This window comes from Rhinolophus hipposideros (genome assembly GCF_964194185.1).
Source record: "Rhinolophus hipposideros genome assembly, chromosome: 11".
NCBI lineage: Eukaryota > Metazoa > Chordata > Mammalia > Chiroptera > Rhinolophidae > Rhinolophus > Rhinolophus hipposideros.
Window position 1 is genome coordinate 62,428,657 of NC_138057.1, and position 19,600 is coordinate 62,448,256.

At 44.6% G+C, this 19,600-nt stretch overlaps 1 protein-coding gene across 6 annotated transcripts in view; it reads right to left on the minus strand.

Moving 5' to 3' along the window:
* PTPN3 (protein tyrosine phosphatase non-receptor type 3) overlaps window positions 1–19,600 on the minus strand; it is a 129,046-nt gene that overhangs the window by 55,048 nt on the left and 54,398 nt on the right. For 3 of the 6 annotated variants that reach the window (XM_081065489.1, XM_081065490.1, XM_081065491.1), the window contains 5 exons: window positions 13,672–13,826; window positions 8,308–8,415; window positions 8,189–8,231; window positions 5,567–5,645; window positions 692–736 (listed from right to left, as the gene is read on the minus strand). In XM_081065489.1, coding sequence (XP_080921615.1) covers window positions 692–736; window positions 5,567–5,645; window positions 8,189–8,231; window positions 8,308–8,415; window positions 13,672–13,826 — 430 coding nt within the window. Of the gene's footprint in view, window positions 1–691; window positions 737–4,366; window positions 4,464–5,566; window positions 5,646–8,188; window positions 8,232–8,307; window positions 8,416–13,671; window positions 13,827–19,600 lie in introns of those variants that run through there. The other 3 variants (XM_081065492.1, XM_081065493.1, XM_081065494.1) reach the window with 2 other exon arrangements.

The following is a 19,600-nucleotide window of genomic DNA, read 5'->3' on the forward strand; positions in this document are numbered from 1 at the left end:
CCAGAGGCTTCTGAAGACGCTCCTCAGTAGAACTAAACTGACAGGAGGAAAGAGGGGACAAGGAGAATGGGGATAAAAGATGTGGCTCTTCCCCCCAGTTTACCTGCTGTACTTTGTTTCATAAGCCAAGATAAAACTCAGCATTTGGAGGAGGTTCAGGGACCACTGGCTTGGACTTTCGCCTCCCTTCCTGAGCTATTCGCAGATACTTCCCATACTTTCTAGTCACTGAGAGGGTCCTGATGCACAAGAAGTGCTAAATCATGGGAGATGCTCATGTCTTTGAGCAAAAAGTACCCCAGAGAGGAAATGAATCATCCGTAGGTACTGAGGGGTTCAGAAGTAGACTTAAAGTAGGCCTGATCTGCCTTCCTGAATGAAGTCTATTTTACATTCCGGGTCCCTCCCTCCCTTTCAAATTTCTCAGGTCTTTACCAGAAAGATAACTGTACCTTTTGCAATAAAATTGAAACAACATAAAGTGAGGTTAATCAATCCTTAGCCTCTCTAAACCAAGACCAAGTTAAACACAGATGTCCAAAGCATAACGTCACACAGGATGCTGCTTTCAACATCCATTCTTTGTTTACATTTGACGTTGTTACCAGAAATGCATGCTCATTTGATTAGAACCAGGAATTTTGCTAATCTGGCAACGGACAGGAAAAGAAGAATGCAAAATTCTCATTACCTTCCTTCACAAATATCCATCTTCAGTTGTAAGAAATACAAATGCCTATGAAACAATTATTTTCATTAATTCATCATACTCAAATTGAAACAAGCAAAATAAAAAACAAAATTGATGAGTCAAGGACAAGACCTGTACATTTGAAAACCACAATACACAAAAGCACATTTTTGTCTAAAGCGTCGGGGGCTATCTTGCATTTTGCAAAGCTGCTCCTTCAGTAACAATGGCTCATGTGGCTGCCTACGTCTTGACTGGCAGGGATGATCTCCAGCCAGCCTCATGCCAGCACATGCTATCCTAGGGACGGCTGAGCAGGGATGGATGAACAGAGTGGAAGCAGCCTCCTAAGGATTAGCTGGCACTGCTGCCAGTGGGCACCCTGCCCTTAGCCTGGGCCTCTCCCATCAAACTTGGGGTATCCAAAAGCACCAGGACCTACAGACATTCTGCATAGGCAGCCCCCGCACACTGAGGGGCTGCTGTTCTGAACATGGCATTTGCACACCCACGTACCCTCTGCATGAAGTTGCTGAGGAGAGGAGGAGGGTCTGTGAAGACATCTCCTTGGCTGGGGTGCAAACACCCAGCTGGGTTTTTTCCTGTGTCCCAGAAACTGTGGGTGCTCCCGCAAAAGCATACACATTCATCAACTACAGGTTGCCAAGACCTCCACGCTGGATCCTGTACTTCTCTGTATGCGATGTCACTTCAAAACCCAGGACCTGATTTGCAGGCAGAGCTCGTAAGTTGTCATAGGCCCCTCATTACCCTGTGACACTCGGCGCAGGGCAGGCTGGGAAGGGCCCTGGAGAGCATTATTATATTTAGAGATGCAGCATACAAGTGACACTTGGCTGCTAGCTCCCACTCTTTTTCAAAGCCTGGATTCAAATGGGATAGACATTCCAGTGTCTGGCCAAGATGACAAAAGGGAAACTTCTTGAAATATAATACAGACGCAGCATAAGCGCCCAGGGGCAGGAGAGAGATAATTTTGGCAATTTAAACAAATCAGTCTCATTATTTCTTCAAATTTATATGTTTAAAGGTCAAGGCGCTGGTGTTTTGAGACATGAATGCTTTCCATGGTATCACAACTTCCTAGTTGTACAGTTCTGGGGCATGTGTGTGGTACTTTCTAACTTATTGCCTCATTTCAGCCTCATAATAACTGTGACGTAGGTACCACTACGTCCAATTTTTACAGATGAGGAAACAGATAATCAGATAGGTTATGTGAAGGTCAGCTGTGTCTTATTTTAACCTGGACACTCATGCTATGAAAAAATCTGACAATGTGACAAATTTCTTATGCGTCTAATGACTGAAAATCTTAGGAACAATGACCTAACTCTGCTATTCTTACTTCGACTATATTTACCATCAACTACCCTTCCTGTGTGGAAGACCAGCATTGAGAAATGGGTAACACAGATTTGCTGATTCAGGCTCACTCCATATTGGAACCTCGATTATTTTCCACCTACAAGAACATAATCAGTCCTTTCTAGTTTGTTTCTATGTTTATCCAAGCTGACATTCAACCAGAATTAAGTGTTCTCTTAACCTACAATGCTACTGAGAGAAAGAAGAGAAGGGAGAGAATTAGAGATAATCCAATAGTAAATCTGGGCTTTCATTGACAAGTCCAGCTAATCGGAGTATCTTCCTAGGGATGTAAATGAGAACAAGAATGTGGACATCACCATTCATCAAATGCTACTTTGTCATAAATTCAGCAACGTTTCTGAGTAAACCCCATGATATCACCACCAAGAGATCAGAACAGCGGGATGAGACCCAAACTTAGCAGACCTCCTAGAAATCTTAAAGGAGCCTAATTCTGAGACTGCCAGTAAATGAAAATTGTTTAGAATGATCTAAATTTATCAGAAACAGCAGTTGTGGAGGCTCACAATCCAGGAGACATTCATTTAGCAATTAGAATAAAGGAAAGACATTTAGAAGAGATGCTGGTGTGCCTCTTTTCAGAAATGTAATGCTAACTCCTAGAGTGTACCCCATCCATGAGCTCGACTTCAGAAAAAAGGCAATGAATGCCTCCTTTCCTGGCTCCTTAGAAAACAACAAATACTACCTCTATACTCCTTTTTTGACTTTTAAAGAACTAAATTTCTAAAAGGGAACTTAACTTTTGGACAGACAACAGAGCCAGGGCTTAATAAGATACTATGTGGGGCAGCAGGATGGCTCAGTAGGTTAGAGCATGAGCTCTTGCAGGTTTGATTCCCACATGGGCCAGTGAGCTGCGCCCTCCACAACTAGATTGAAGCACAACGATTTACTTGGAGCTGATGGGCCCTAGAAAAAACACACTGTTCCCCAATTTAAAAAAAAAAAAAGTTCATTAAAAAAAAAGATACTATGTGCCAGGAACTCTTCATTTAACAGGCAAAACTCTTCATTTAAGTAAAAAGAAAAGACAAAACTAACTGTCTCTGTCTCTGTCTCTGTCTCTCTCTCTCACACACACACACACACACACACACACACACACACACACACACACACACCCAAGTGGTAGAAGCCTGGCCCAGGTCTGTAGGAGCCACAAGGGGGGCTGTTGCCATGGCTCCTGCTGCATTAAGAAAAATCTGGTCCTCAGTGCCAGGCAGTGCAGCTATACTCTACACCACACTGGGGTACCACCCATATTAAGATGGGAGGTGGGGTGGTGGGGTTTGGTGTCAGCTCTGAACCAGGGAATTTTAGGAGGAACACATGGACAAATGAATTTTATCTGGGACTTAGGTAAAAATAAAAATCTGTCTATTACTCATCTTGAGCCCAAACCTGTCCCTCTAGCCTCCACCCATCAGCCGTAATTCTAGCACCGAGCACATCTAATTTCCCCTCTCCCATGACAACCTTTTGCAGATCTGAAAGCAGTCTTTGTTTCTCCCCAAGTCTCCTCTCCATCTTGAACTCCCCACATTTCCCTCAAATGTCAGGTAGGCTGGGCAAGAAGATTCTGTTGGCTCCCAGAGGGAGGGAGCTTCTTTCTTTCCTTTCCCATGGTGTATGGAAGTGGACGCCCAATGTAAGAAGTACATTAAGAAGGGCTCCTCCAGTAAGAAGGGCGCTGGAGAGGGACTCTTGGATTAGGCTGGCCTTAGCAATCCTTTCACTCAGGTTCTTTCTTTGAGGGGCATCACAAGGCGGAGACAGGGTGATGGGTGACAATTTAGGCAGTGCAGTTCACACTTGGGGTTGGAACCTACCAGTTGGGAGTAAGATCAATTTAATGAGCCACAATTGGATTTTTAAAAGGAAATAGAAAACTTCAGAGTAATTTTGCATTTACTATTGTTTTACGAAATGTTTGCTTCAGTAATTTATATAGTATACCTGTGTACTGCGTAATGAATCAAAATATATTTTTACTGTGGGGTTGTGATTTAAAAAAACTCACTGGTTAAAACCACACAAGTACACATGTATCTACATACACATAATATATATAACACACACACACAGATATATACATAGTATATACTATACACATAATCCATCATGCCATTTTTAAAGCATTCCTTGAACAGAACTTGGTGTTTAGTAACGGCCTGGGGAAACGGCCGTGGTAGGGTCATTTCAAACACATATTCTTATAGATTATGTCACCAATTTGTGTCCGCTGCCTTATGAACTGACCTGCTAGGGTGAGCTTGACTACACTACCCCTTAGTCCACAAGGGGAAAAGAGCCAGTATGGGGAAAAATTCAAAGCACCGTGTGCATGTCCCACGGTTACTCAATGAGTCACGCTGGACATCTCTTACGCTGGTTTAAACTTTAACTTCGTGGTAAACACAGTCAAATCTCCAACGTCTGCTATTGTAGAGGGAAGAAGGGCACAAAGAAGGCAAAACAGAGTAATAGACTAATATTTGGGCTTTAAACATAGTGCAAGTTCAAATGTGATCATGTGATTACAACTGAAAAAAAAAAAAGCAAGGAAAAAGCAAGACAGCACTCTGTGGCTGAGCTAATGTTGCATTCTTCAGGGTGGTCTCATGGCCAGCGTGAGCACAAAATAGGATTCAATACTCCTGAACTTCCTTTGCGTTGCTTCCTGGTGGAAGAGTTCCCCTCCCTAAGAAAAACACAAGCATCAATAATAACAGGGCTCAAGGCTGCCATGGGGGAAGGAAAGTAGAGGCATGGCTGAGTTTGCAGTCTCTGTTCAGACAGAGACAACGTTCCCTGACCAGCCCCCTCCATTCCAAACATGGCTCCCCACCCAGAACACTCACGTGCCAGTACAAAACCAGGGCCAGACGCCAAGGCCTGAGGGGTAAACAACGCCTGTCACAGCCCTCTTTCCCTTATCTGGTCTGCATGGTGCCTGCCCCCTGCTGATTCACGGCTGACAAGCTGGCCCAGCTTGCTCTCCTTTCCAGCTCCTACCAGCTGGGGATCTGACACCTCCGTTGTCCTAAGGAGCCTAAGTTCTAGCCCTGCAGAGGTATCATGCTACTTGATCTGCACACGACTGCTTTACAAACTTGTCTTCCAAACCCTGCCTGTATTAGTAGAAAATGACTGTGTTCTTTGAACGGAGCAGCTCAACAGGCAGAAGAGGCTGAGGTGGTGGGAGAGGTAAGAGGAAGTGGATAGGAGAGTGCTGGAAACTGCACCAAATCAGGCGGTGAGAGAAGCAGGCCCACGCTGACAACTCATTAGCCGATTAAAATGTCAATCTGTGTACCCCAGTTTTTCCTTGGATCATAATTGTTGGTGCAGTTATACCGAAATGAAGTACTTGGCCACAGTGATAAAATAAAAGAGTACATTTTTAGTGGTTACTCATTTTTATATACTAAATAGAAAACTTTAAAAAAATGTTATTACCTGGTTTGTTCTTGCTGCAGTGTGTTGGGATCAGGTATTAAAAATCTTACTCGAAAATGCAGGGTACAGGGGAAACCTCCTACAACATTTTTCAAAAACAAATTAAATTTTCCCTTTAAAAAAGTCAATGTAAGCTGCTACTCTCCCATAAGTGACGCATTTTTCACTAGACCACAGGTTTTTCCATCAATAAAAGGATTCATTTTTTTTTTAAAAAAAGGAGTGCGTAAGTTAACTGATTGTTCAGAAATCTCCACTTCTACAGGAAGTAAAATATTTTCACAACATCAGCATAGAACAAGGCATTATCTACTTCCTATTACATGTTTAACTTAGGGATATGTTCAAACAGTGCACTCCATGATCTGTATTAGGAATTTGAAAAAAATCCTTACATCAGCAGATTATACAAAACTTACAAAGAAACACAATTTTACAAATAGAGCGATTTTATACTTTTCAAACATTCTCACGTACTTTCTTGAATTTAAACACCGCCATGACTGTAAGTAGGCTGGGATGCTACTGATAGCATCCAAATCTGATTTGCCCTGTTAGATACAAGCCAACAGGCTTAGCGATGTTAAGCGACCTACCTTAGGTCACACAGCTGAGGACAAAACCCAGAATTTTAGCAGAGGGGCTTCCGATTCTGCTCTGCCACATTTCAAAATCATTTTTATTTGGGAAAACATGTCATGCTTTCAATGCAAAGTGCATTCCAAAAGTGATTAATATACTAGTGAATATTACATAATTAACACATGCAAATATGGCTTTATGCAACAATACCAAGAGTCAATCAGCTTGTATGGATAAAATGAGCCCATTTCTTTTGCTAGATACGGCAGCAGACCAGGTTGTATTGCTAAAACCCACGCGCTTCTTCATGGCAGTTTCACCCCCTCTCCACGACTCGGTAAATATTCACAGGCCCTAAGTGCCCAGCACTTTCTTGCTCTCTGAAACTCCAGCTGTCCCTGCTACCTCATTTCATCCTGGGCCTCACTCTCCCCTCTCTTTAGTACCTTCTCTTTCTCTGGCTTGTGGCAAACACTTTAATTGGTGTGTGTGCACCTATGAATGTACTTCTGAACAGGTGCCAGGGTACCAGAGTGGGTGGTGCTGTAACTCTGGGTGTTGGCTGACCGCCTACATCAGGAGATAGAGAAGTGCTCCCCTGGCGCTGGGGCGCCCTTTCGCACCCCCCCCCCAAGCTGTCGCTGCGTGTCTGAGGCATGGCTCCACATCCTTCTTATTCTCCTCTGTGCACCCAGAGCACCTAGCATGTGCTCAGAACTATCTTAGTACTGTCTCTCCCCTTTTCAAGGTCTCCACACTTGGCTGTGAGTTCCTTGAGGGTAGGGTCCAAATCTGATTTGTACCAGATTCCCAGAGCTGAGCCCAGTGCCTTGCCCAAGTCTGAGCTCAGGACTGAATGAATGAGTTAGTAAGAGAATGAATGACACCTATCCATGCCTGTGTGCACGTAGCCCTCTGTGAACTCAAAGGGGGGCAAGTAGTTATCTGCACAGCAGCTCTGTGGCTCTCTGTGGGCACTTCCGCATGCCAAAGACACAACTCCTGGGAGGTAAGGACTCTGAGACTCTGGCTCCAGGTGAGAGCAGCCGTGGGCTCAGGGCCAGGGTGACGTGTCTCTACGCCTTCCCATCTGGGGGCTGGGGATATGGCATGTGTGTGTGCACACTTTTGTGTACAAATCCACTTGCCCTCACCCCTCAACCACTCACTGGCTACCTCCTGTGGGGAGGGCACTATGAAGAGTGCAGGGAGACGTGACAAGGGCCCTCACCTGCAAAATTCTGAGCTCCTGGAGAAAGATAAGTAGAAAACTAGGAGACGAAGGCACAAAGAAGATAATGGTTAAGTGTAAGGGAGGGTAAGGGTGTCCTGGCCTCCAGCAGGGGAGGAAGTGGGATCTGAGTGACTTTGAAGGGCAACAAGTTTTGGATATAAGGAAGCGGGAGGGAAAAGCATTCCCAACAGAGAGAACAGAATGAGGAAGGCACAAAGGAGTATGTGCGGCGCACCAGGTCAACCAGGTTTGTCTGGGGCATAAAATGCATAAAGGGGAAAAGACCATGATGTTGGAAAACCAGGCTGAGAACAGATCTGGGTGGAGGACGGGGTGAGATGTGGCTTGAAAGCCCACCTAACTGGAAGTTAACCTTTACTGGGACTCACTGATGGTTGATGAGCTGTGTGTTATAATTGTAACATCACCTACCTACTGATTGGAATTGCGCTGCTGGAAAGGACTAGAGGTGTATGTGTGTGTCTTTCCCACCCTTTCACTCTGGGCTAAGAAAGGCCATCCTTCTTCCCTTGTAAAAAGAAAGTGGGTTCCCCAACTCTTGGCTGCCTTCTTTCACCTTTCCCAGCCTTGCTCACAGCTGGTGAGGAGCCTTGGGGGCTGGTCTGGAAGCATCTCTGCTCACTCAGAAATCAGATAGGGAGAGGTCGGCTCACTCACGTCACCCGAACCACCCTAGAGTGCAGGTACCAGATGTTATAGGCAGACTGATGATCAGAGAAGAGAAATGGGTCATGATACATACACTAACACCTAGCGTTCAACTGAAATGAGCAGGTCACACCCACCTTTTAACTGCTTCCTGATGGGTTTGTTTGATTCCAGCCATCTCTGTTGGGTAAGAAAACATAAGCTGTAAAACCAAACTGTGCATAAGTCCAGCACGTCTTACAGGGATGGTACTCACGGGGGAGTCCAAGCATTCATCGCCATGCTGCAAACCAAAATATTCCTTTTCGGTCACGCCCAAATGGTTGTATGCCATATCCAGAAGAACTTGACCAGTATCTTGCTTCTAGGGAAAAAAAAGTGTCAAGTGAGCAAAATTTTAAAATGAATTAAGAACTGACAGTTAAAGCCTTTGTTGTAGGCTGTACAATATTCAGAAAGATTTTAGGCACACACACATCCCACAGTAAGAAACACTTTAATAAATTTTGAGTTAAGAAGCCACATGGTACATATGAGAAGTAGGGCTAAGAAAAACGACATCAATATAACTTAAGACAGTACCGTTTCATTTAATTTTCTAAGACTCGTTCCTTCCCCTTAGCTGAGATTCCCAAGTGATGATGTCGAAATCGGGAACCTCAGATATGACAGTGAGAGCAAATGCTCCGTGACCGCCCATGGCTTATGCACAGCACAATACTAACGCCATGTGGGTTTCTGTTGGCTCCTTGGGAGCCATGGAAGGGCGCTCAAGGAAGAAAAAGAAAACCTCTCTAACAGCCACATGAAGGAACAGGGCCGAGAATACTCAAATGCCACCCAAAATATCCTCAGAGTGACTTAGCATGTGACACCCTGGGGGATTATCTGCCTCACTGCTCCCCGTCATCTGAAGTGAGAAGCCAGTGGGGACAGTCAGCCACACTTCACATCCAGAGCAGGACTCGGGCACCTTCACCACTGGCATTGAGGAAGCAGGCACAATGCTATGCATGGGGGCGGACAGAGTCCTAACAAGCATCCCTTCCTGCTCTCCCAGAGGCCAGCTGTGGAAGCAGCAACTGTAACATGATGTATCAAATGCTGTCAAGTGCCGGGAAACGCGCTCAGCAGACAGTGACCACACAGGATAACACAAACGGCCAACTCAACCCGGGGACAAGCGGAGACAACCCCCAACCTGGGCTGAGTGACACCCCTTCGCTCCAGCTGCAGGAGCTAAGAAAAGCCATTTTAAGCAGACAGCCCGGCACAAAGGCACTGTGGTGGGAAACAGCATGCTGTGCTTGGGAAATCCAAGTTCTACTTTAACAGGCTGACTTCTCAGGAATCCTTTGAACCAAACCATTTAAGGACAAATATGAGTGAGAAACGGACCGCATATAGAGCAAGCAAAGGCAGCTCTTTTTTTGAGTGCAGATAATGCACCTGAAAATAGGTCACAGCGACCAGGAGGAGGACATTAGGTAATCGTCAGGCCCCCTCCTGCAGCCTCTCCTTTGTTTGGCGTGGTCCCATATTATCTGGTCTGAAGTGTAGGAACAGGAGACACGCCATTTTCTGAACACATCCCCTTTCCCTGCCTGAGGGCCCTGGACCTGCCAACTTCCTCTGCCCAGGACACTGCCATCACAAAGGAATCATGACAACGTGGAAAAGATGACCCGGTCCACGTATTGTGAATTATGAGATTCTCTCCCCCACATCATGACATACTCTCTTGGTCACAGCTATCTGTTCCCCTGGCTGACATTATTTACATGATGTCATACTTAATATATATTAACACTTATAATCTATGGAACATCAACCAGGAGTCAGACATGGTACTATGTGCACTTTTTATACACGATCACTCGTCTTTGTGGCAACGTTGCCAAGTTGACATCACCATCCCCTTTGCTGAGGAGCAAACAGAGGCCCTAGGAGGCTGCGTGCCATGCGCTCTCAGCCTGACTCAGGTCCGTTTAATGCCAAGGTCTGCTCATTCCCAAGAGTCTGCATCTCCCTTCTCGGAGTGCATAACTCACCCATTCCCGTATCTATTCTGCACAACTCTCCCAGTTCTCAGAAGAAACTGAAATATAATAAAGGACACATTTATAATGAGAACAAGCCTCCCAGCCCAGTCCTCACCCCACAAGAGGCCATCTTTGCTATACCAGGTCACTTGCTCCCCGCGCTGGGCTAAGGACACCTGACGTGCAGGCCAGCTCTGCTGATGATGCCTGTTCCTGGTCAAAAGGCAGTCCAGGCTAAAGTGTCTGAATGACACAGTGCAAACAAACCCCACGAGTAGAAAACTATAAAACGACGGAGGTTCGAAGCTGCCACTGGGCCCCAAATTCAAGTTCAATGTGAATTAGCTTTGACCAGGTTGCTGGCAGTTTAAGGAAGCAGCACTGGCAGTAGCGTGACGATAAGAAATATACGACTCAGAATGACTGGGTGTCCGCTGAACTCCAGGCTCTGCTCTAAGGCGTGTATGACTGTCACTCTGGGTGGTTGTCTTCCTTGTTCCCATTTACAGGGCTCATCACTCCTCCTCCTTAACCATGCTCTTAAATGGGACTCCCAGACTCTCGCTCTTAGTCTCCCCTCCCTCCCTGGTAGCCCTTCTGCATCTCCTCTAGTGCTTGTTCCTCTCCAACCTTCAAAGATCAAATCTGGTTCGTATCTTGTCTACTCACTTCTCAGGTGATCTCATCCAGTTTCATAGCGTGAAATACCATATCTACCCTGGTAACACGGACATGTGTATCCCAATCTAGACCCTTCTTTTAAACTCCCGACTTGTATAGCTAATACCATTTCTTGTATGTCTAATACCATTTCTACATTTCTACGTAGGTGAGTAACAGGCATCTCAGATTCAACATGTCCAAACCAGAGCTGGTTACTTCTCCTCGCGCAGACATTCCCATCTTTATAAATTGTAATTCTGTCTGCCAATTGCTCAGGCCAAAAACCTTAGAGTCACTTTGAGGTTTCTTCCACATCCGAAATACCATCTATCCGCAAATCCCATTAGCTCCCTCTTCAAAATACTTCCAGACTTGGTTAACTCAGCCACCTCCACACTGCCACACTATCCAGTTATCCTGGATTGCTACTGTAGTCTCTTAGCCCCTGGCCCCAGTCTACTGTCGATAGAGCACCAGAGTGATACCTGAGTCGGGTGTGTGCCCAAACCTACCAATGCTTTCTGCCTCACTCAGAATAAATCAGTGCCCTCAGAATAACCTACAAGGCCCTACACATCCCCACCCCGAGCCCAACACCTGTTAATCCTCTGACCGTATCTCCTGCTAGTCTCCTCCTTGCACATTCCACTCCAGATGCATTGCCTTCCACACTGTCCTGTAACCACACTAACCGGGATTCTGCCTCAGGGCCTTTGCACTGCTGTTTCTTCTACCTGGAATGTGTACCCTCCAGGGAACTACAGTGTTCTTTCCCTCAGTTCCTTTAGGTGAGGTCTTCCCTGATCACTTCTGTCAAATGACAACCCCATCCCTGTCCTTCGTGGCACTCTCTATCTGGCTTTATTTTTCTTCTAAGCACATCATGGTAAGCACTGAAACGGTATACATTTGTTGATGATCTATTTCCCCCTCTAGGATGTAAGCTTTGCGAGGGCAGGGATGTTGCTCTGTTTTGTTCACTGCGGTATTATTTGTGCCCAGAACAAAGCCTGGCACATAGTAGGTGCTCAGTAAACATTCATATTCAGGAGGAAATACATAGATAGCTGAGTAATAACTCCAGGCTGACAACACACATTGTAACAAAGGAGCAAGATATAAACTACGCTGTCAGTTTACAGCATCTGGGACACAGATTTGTGATCTTTGCAGAATTGGTTCAATGACACAATTCTACAGATAACCATGTTGAAAAGGAATTAGGATGACACAGGACAAAATTCAGTGACCCAAAGCAGTTGCTTTTTGAGGGAAATATGTATGACCTTGACAAAAGGTCCCTAAACCAGTGGTTCTCCAAACTACAACGTGCATCCAGATTACACGCGGAGCTGTTAAAATGCAGATTCTCAGGCCACAGAGAATATGTTTCAAAATGCCCAGGTAGGACAAGGAATTTCTATTTCTAACATGTATCTTAGGGAGTTCTGATGTACTCTAAGAAATACTTACAAGCGCTGGGCTGCCCAGAGTAGGAGCGGTGAGCTACAGTAGACTGTTTAAATTTTCAATAATTAAAAAAGAAAAAAATTTAGTTCTTCAGGTACACTAGCCATATGTCCTGTGGTCAGCAGCCACCTGTGGCTAATGGGTCCTGCACTGGCTCGTGTCGCTATAGAACATCTCCCAGCACTGCAGAAAGTTCTTCTGGACAGTGCTGCCCTAGAGCACAGTTATTCCCCTGTGTTCTTTAGATAACGCTGCCCACCCGCAAAGAACGGGGCCCTGGCCTTAGGGAACAGTTCTGGGTAGCTGTGGAAGTGGACGGCGGGAGTTGAGTACAAGTTGGGGAATGTCTGTCTCTATTGTTCATTTCCACTCTCTGCCAGGTGTGGGGCCCAAATTCCCACATCCTTAGTCGTCAGACTGCATCTTGTGCCCTGAAGTCAGTTGCCCCTGCCAAGGCACCTGGCAATGGTCCTACTCCAGGACTAGGAAGGAGAAACAGCACCCACCATTCTGTGACTTTACGCAAATTGCCCGCTTCCCTTGCCTGCTCAGACATCAAGGTCCATAGTGACCTGAGGTCAGCAGGAAGCAAATTTAGGGGTGGGGCAGAAGACCCAGGGGTCTGTTTTTGTTACCCTTTAAATTCTATGGCCTTTTATCACCCCTTTGCCCGCTATTATTCTCTCATCCCCCATCTTCTGATACCTTTCATTGCACATTGAACTTTCCAAGCTGGCAAATGCTGGCAGCGAGCCCAGGGCTGGGATTGACCGCCTCAGGCCTGGCCAGAGGGTGGGAGAAACAGGTCATGAGGACACGTGGTAACTGGGGTGGGGTGGGGCAGCAGGGACTGCTACTGTTCAAGCATCTTACTGCTGGCCTGGGAGAATCGGACCCCATTCCTAACCCTGCCTCTGCCACGCACTTGAGGCTTCTCCTGAAGCCAGCCCTCCCCAAGCCTCTGAGACTATCCGGCTCACTACCCTCCAGACAGGACCCACCCATGTGCACATTTAATGAGCACCTGCTGTGTGCCCAGCCCTGTGCCAGGAACAGAGGAAATGACATTTCCTGTCCTCTAAGAGCTCAGAGTTTAAAGAGCGACATAGAAGCTAATGATTACAACTACTGTTAATACAATGTGATATGTACTCTAACAAAGCACCCATTATTGGACAAGGAGCTCAGGAAGCTGACACAGACGTCACAGAAAAAGTAACAGCTAAGAATCAGACAAGTTCATGTCACAAACAAGAGGGGAAAAGACACTCAGGTGGAAGTGAAAACATAGAAGTTTTTAAGGGTATTTCCAGTCCAATCTCAACATACAAAGTCTGTGATCTCAAGCTTTCGTTTTAAAATAATTGTTTCATCTTAAAAACTAAGAGAGGAAAGTTACTTCCTAGGGGCATGAACTCAGAAAAAATTAAATCTGGAGAACTTACATTAACTTTAAAGGTCTGTACCAAGCCATCTAAAAAGCGGACGCTGCAGACGACTTCAGATCGAGTTTTCTCTTTGGGTAATTCTGAGGTGCGTATATTATTAATTCTTCCACCCAACGCACGTAATCGGGAGGTCATAACTATCGTTGAATAAGCTGTAATAGAAGATATACCTGTTAGTGCTCTGATATGCAAACTGCCAGTTACGTATGAACACGCCTCACAGCCTACCCACCCCTTACCTGTCTGCTTTGATCCTCACAACTGTCTGAGGATCTCATGGGTAATGAAAACTAGATAACAGACTGTGTTTCTGTTTGAGTTTTGAATTCTAAGCTCTAAGCAAAATTTATTGTTCAACCATAACATGCTCATCAAATTATATGGCTTGTTTGTATTTTATTACCTTCCTAGACTAAATCTGTTAATTTATATATATTTCTCAGCTTTTAATTTTTTTGTTTTACTATTTTGTGTATCCTATCCCTAAGGTTTTACAGAACTAAATGTGGTGTAAAACTGATTAAAAATATAAGGACATTTATTAATAAATTAGACTACATAGAACTTCTACGCATTAAAAGACGGTATTTAAAAGAATAGAAGGCAACCCACAGAAATATTTGCCAAACATATACATTTACAAATATATAAACAGCGTCTATGAATCAGTAAGAGAACAACCTGTTAGACCGTGGGAACCATATTAGTTGTCAAAGAAATGCAAATTAAAACCACAAAGCAACAGTACCACATACCCACCAGAATGACTACAATGAAATCTGACAAAACCAAGTGTTGCCTAAGCTATGGAGCACCTGGAACTCGCATGCACTGCTGGTAAGTAGATACTATTTATATCTACTAAAGCCGAACGTACGTATACAGGGTCTGACAATTAAGTTCGCGAACTCATCCTAGAAAAAGTGCTACATATGTCATTGCTGAATATCACTACGGTCACCTTTGAAGTGCTCCCCTTGGGAAGTTATGCACGGACGCCAGCGCCTAGTCCATCCTTCAAAGCAATTTTGGAACTCTTTTTCTGCAATGGCCATCAGAGCTGTGGTCGTATGTATTACCCTTGATGCCCTGAATGTCATCAAAATATCTTCCTTTCAATATTTCCTTTATCTTCGGGTAAAGAAAGAATTCATTGGGGGCCAGATCAGGTGAGTAGGGAGGGTGTTCCAAAACATTTATATGTTTACTGGCTAAAAACTCCCTCACAGACAGTGCCGTGTGAGCTGGGGCATTGTTGTGATGCAAGAGCCATGAATTCAGGTCGTCTAACTTTCTCACGCAGCCTTTTCAGCACTTCCAAATAGTAAACTTGGTTAACTGTTTGTCCAGTGGGTACAAACTCAAAATGAATAATCCCTCTGATACCAAAAAAGGTTAGCAACATCGTTGCAACAAGTTCGCTAACGTAACTGTTAGACTTCATATAACAATTCTACTTCCAAGTATATTCCCAACAGGAAAATATACCTTTATTTCACTAAAATATATGTAAAGTATCTTCATGATAGCCCCAAACTTGAAAAGACCCCAATGCTTCATAATAGAGAATGGATACATTGTCATACCATGCATGACTACACAACAAAGGAAAGAAAGAAACTACGGTTCTACACAATACGAATGAATTCCTCTCACATTATGTTGAGGAGAAGCAGGTAGACAATAGATTACCTATAGCATGAACATGGTTACATAAAGTTTAAAAACAAAATTAATGCTTATAGAAAACAGTAACGAAGGGGGCACAGGGTCCTCCGGTATGCTAATAATATTCTATTCCTTGATCTGGTGCATTCACTTTGTGAAAATTCATCAAACCCTACATTTATTATTTGTGCACCTTTATGTGTATTTTAATATCACGTTTATTTAAGAATACATGTATGACGAAGGAATTAGTGGGCAGGTTAGAATCTGATCACGGTATATTCAGGGAACAGTAAGGAAAGTGGTTTTATTAGTGAATGTGAATGCAATTGTGGGTGGTGGATTCCGAGCCTGGAAAAGTGTGGAACTGAGCACATGGTCCCATGAGGCAGATAGGAGGACCAAGGGTTTAGGCCAGCTCCTCAGTTTAGGGAATAAAGAAGTGTCAATTTGACAAGGTCGGGCAGAAGAGCAGATAACGATGAAGGACTTAAGAGCAATTTAATGCTCTTTTTTTATTAATTCTCTACAAACGTTCTCTCATGAACGGGGCCTTTGCACATGCAGTTCCTTCTGCCTGGAAAACGTCCTGCTTTTCAAATGATTAACTCCTATTCACATCTCAGCAGCATTCAACACAAGCATCACTTCCTTGGGGAAGCCGTCCTAGTGTCTGTAGGAAATATCACTTGTGTTACTGGCTCTCCTCTATGGTGATCATACTGTCACATTTATAACTGATGATGTGATTAGTTAACACCTGCCTCTCCCACTAGACACTAAGCTTCAAGAGGGTAGGAACCGGGTCTGGTTTTATTCGCTGCATCTCCAACATCTAGCTCTGGGAGGCAGTCAATGAACTTCTGTATCAATGAATAAAAGCAAAATGAAAAAGTGAAGCCAAGATTTATAGTTTGGAAAAATAGCAATCCAACCTGGTAGACAAACAGGTTGGTGAGAGCAGGCAGGAGGAAGGATGGGATAAGTGGAGGCTTCAATTAGAACGCAGCGTGGGGCTGTCCCGTACACGAGCGCCCTTCCAACTGTAACAGGCACACAGCTGGCTGGGGGATTTTAAAGCTGCAGACTCGGATTCAAGGAGGCCTGGCTGAGGCCCCAGAGTCTGCATTTCTCAGTCTCCCAGGTGATGCTGACGCTGCTGATCGAGGGTCCACACTGTGAAGGGCAAGTCACAGATAACTGGAAAAGCAGCACCACATATCAGGGCAGGGCCAGATCTGGGAATCAGTAGCAAGTGCGGGATGAGGACTAAGCAGGCAGGAGGCCTGAGAATCAAGCCTCAGAGAGCCACAGCGGCAGAGCTGAGCTGCAGGAAATGAAAACACAGGGACGTGAGAGCTGTGTAAGAAGATATATCCAGGAGAGAAGGGTGCATGGGATCCCCCCTCCTGTTTAAGAAGCTCTCAGTGAACCTCCATTCTCCTGTAGATACCCTGTTTCCCTGAAAATAAGACCTAGCCACACAATCATCTCTAATGTGTCTTTTGGAGCAAAAATTAATATAAGACCCGGTCTCATCTGACATATATTAATTTTTGCTCCAAAAGACACGTTAGAGCTGATTGCCCGTCTAGGTCTTATTTGGGGGGAAACACAGTAGGAATAGGGAATCTCATTTTAATTAAAAAAAAAAAAATGCCTGGGACCAGCAGTGGAAGGAAACTGGTTCAGTAACTTAAATTCCACCCACCCCCACCACCTCCACCTTGCCATTTTCAATGAAAACGTCATCAAAAGCAGGGACACACTTTCTGAGTAATACCAAGTTATCAAAAGGCAACAAATGTGTTCTACAATGCTTAACCATACTGAATTTAAAATGTCAAATTTATTGTTTAGTCCTTGTCTAAGAATGTCAGGTGGGTTACGATTTTTTTTTTTTTTTTTTTTTTAGGAGGGCACAGCGCACAGTGGCCCATGCAGGGATTGAACCGGCCACCTTGGTGACATCATTACTACGTGCTAATCAACTGAGCTAACCGGCCACCTCCATTTTTTTTTTTCTTTTAAAGATACAATAGAACCATTAGTGGGAGGTATACATCAGTCACCTGGGAAGCTTTTAAAAAATATGCCTGTCTTGGTCCCACCCATAAATGGTGGTTCAGTATCCTGGGGTGTGGAACGGAATGGCATTCCCATTGGAAGCTCTCAAAGGAAGGGCCAGGCAGTCAAGGGCTACAGGAGTGGGTTTTCAGGGCACTTTAGGGTTTGCTTTGGAGGGTCAGACTTACTAGAATATAAGCTCTGCAGCATCTGAGCCATTCACTGTGGGGACACTTGTGAGAGTCAGGCAGTTCCTCAGAACAGGTAAAACAGAGCTAATGACTCTGGACAGAAAAAAAACCACAGGCGATTTCAAATAGGAGTCACCACACGAAAGTCACATGGGCTGAAGCACCGTTGCAGGCACTGATTTTTCTAATTGTTCCTCACCTGGGTGGCTCCGTGTCACTAGCACCAGCGTGGGCACCGGTGGGTCTTGTGAATATAAGCATAGTTCATGGCACTCCTGGCATGATCATGTAGCCAGCTGACAAAACCCAGTGGATGGACAAGCAACCCAGAAGAGACATACTCTTTCCTCCTCACATTAAACTCTGTTGCATAAAGGGCTCAGAACCTAATGACTATGTCATAAATAGGCATTTTATGAAATTTGCAGAAATGTTTGTCCCATAATTCTTCCTCAAGCAAACCTTGGTAAGAGGAAGCCGATGTTGAATAAACACATAATCAGGCCACAAAATGTTGTCAGCTTGTCTTGAAATTGTATCTTAAACAATCCAGTCAGGACAATGGATGCTGACTAACTGCTCCACTTCCTGTACCACAGCAATTGGAGAACTCAGGGTTTCTATGGCTTCCTTTATAAGCCTCTTAATTCTAAACAAAGCCACAGCCCAATCAGGAACAATCTGGCCTCTTCAACCACAAATGATTACAGCTGTAGCTGATGCATTGTACAATATGGAAGCTAAGCTTGTTCTGTGTGTGTGTGTGTGTGTGTGTATTTAATCAAACAATTACAGCTTTAGAATCTGTTTTGCACTGTAACAACAGAGGTTCTACTATAGTTTTTCTCAAAGATCATACTTGCAAAACATAGAAAGGGGCAACTTCTCCCTTTGTACACACCAGGAGTCCAGAAAATCCTTACAAATGTATAAATGTTCCATTTCTTAAAATTCTATTTGTTTTAATAAAGACAACTTGCTCAAGTTGAGCGAGTTGCCATAGATTTGAGCTGCTCTACAAGCTCACTGGACCCAGAATCAGCAGCACATTGCACACTTGACCACAGACGGCCACACCCCGGCCATGTGAGTCACCAGGGCCCTTGGGTAACAAGGCTTCTACCACCCCCACTCTGGGCTCCTCATTTGCCCTGGAGCCCAAGATGGGGAAGAGGTGACACTCTATTTCCTAAGGGCCTACACACTAATCCAGGGAACTGTGTTCTTTCACAAGCCCATGGCCCCAGACAGAAGGGAAAGGCGCACATCCTTCCCTGTTAGAGAAAGTTAAAAAGCAACTCCACTCCTTTTGGATCGCTTTAAAAGGAAGAATTAAGGTTATCTCATACCCTTGTTTGTTAAATATAAAAACTTAGATGCCCTAACTCAAGAGTGCAAGTTCCAGTTTAAAAAACAAACGAAAGCAGTCCTGATTCAGAAACACAACGCGGAGTGACTCTTAGGTGGAAACCACAGGTGGCTGGCTACCTGGACCTTCAAGCTGACCCAGGCCAATGCTACCACCTAGTGGCCACCGGAGGAAACCACGTCACCTCCTACTCTGCCTCTTTCAGGAATGGACAGCTTTGCTCCTTTTATCACTCGTAGTTCAGCTCATTTCAAAAACCTCTCTCACAATATATAATGCTTTCTCTGTGGCTCAAGTCCTTCCTCCCTTTCTCTGACTTCTTCCCTAGTGAACCCAGAGCTCTCCATTTTTAGGGGGGTGGGGGGCAATTTATGAGCCCCAACTGATACCTGATCAGCTGGAGAGGGACATCTCTAGCACAGCAGGGTAATAAACACTCATGGACCAGCGATGCTAGACAGATGACTCATCAAATTAAGTGTGCTTCTCATCAGCTACCAATATTTCATGTATTTAAGATAAATGTTTTATTTGTTTAGTTGCTAATACCAGTATTATTTTCTCCTTTGTTTAGTTGCCAATACCAATACACAGCAGTTGGGCTGCTTTATGGGTTAACCAAGTCTGGGAT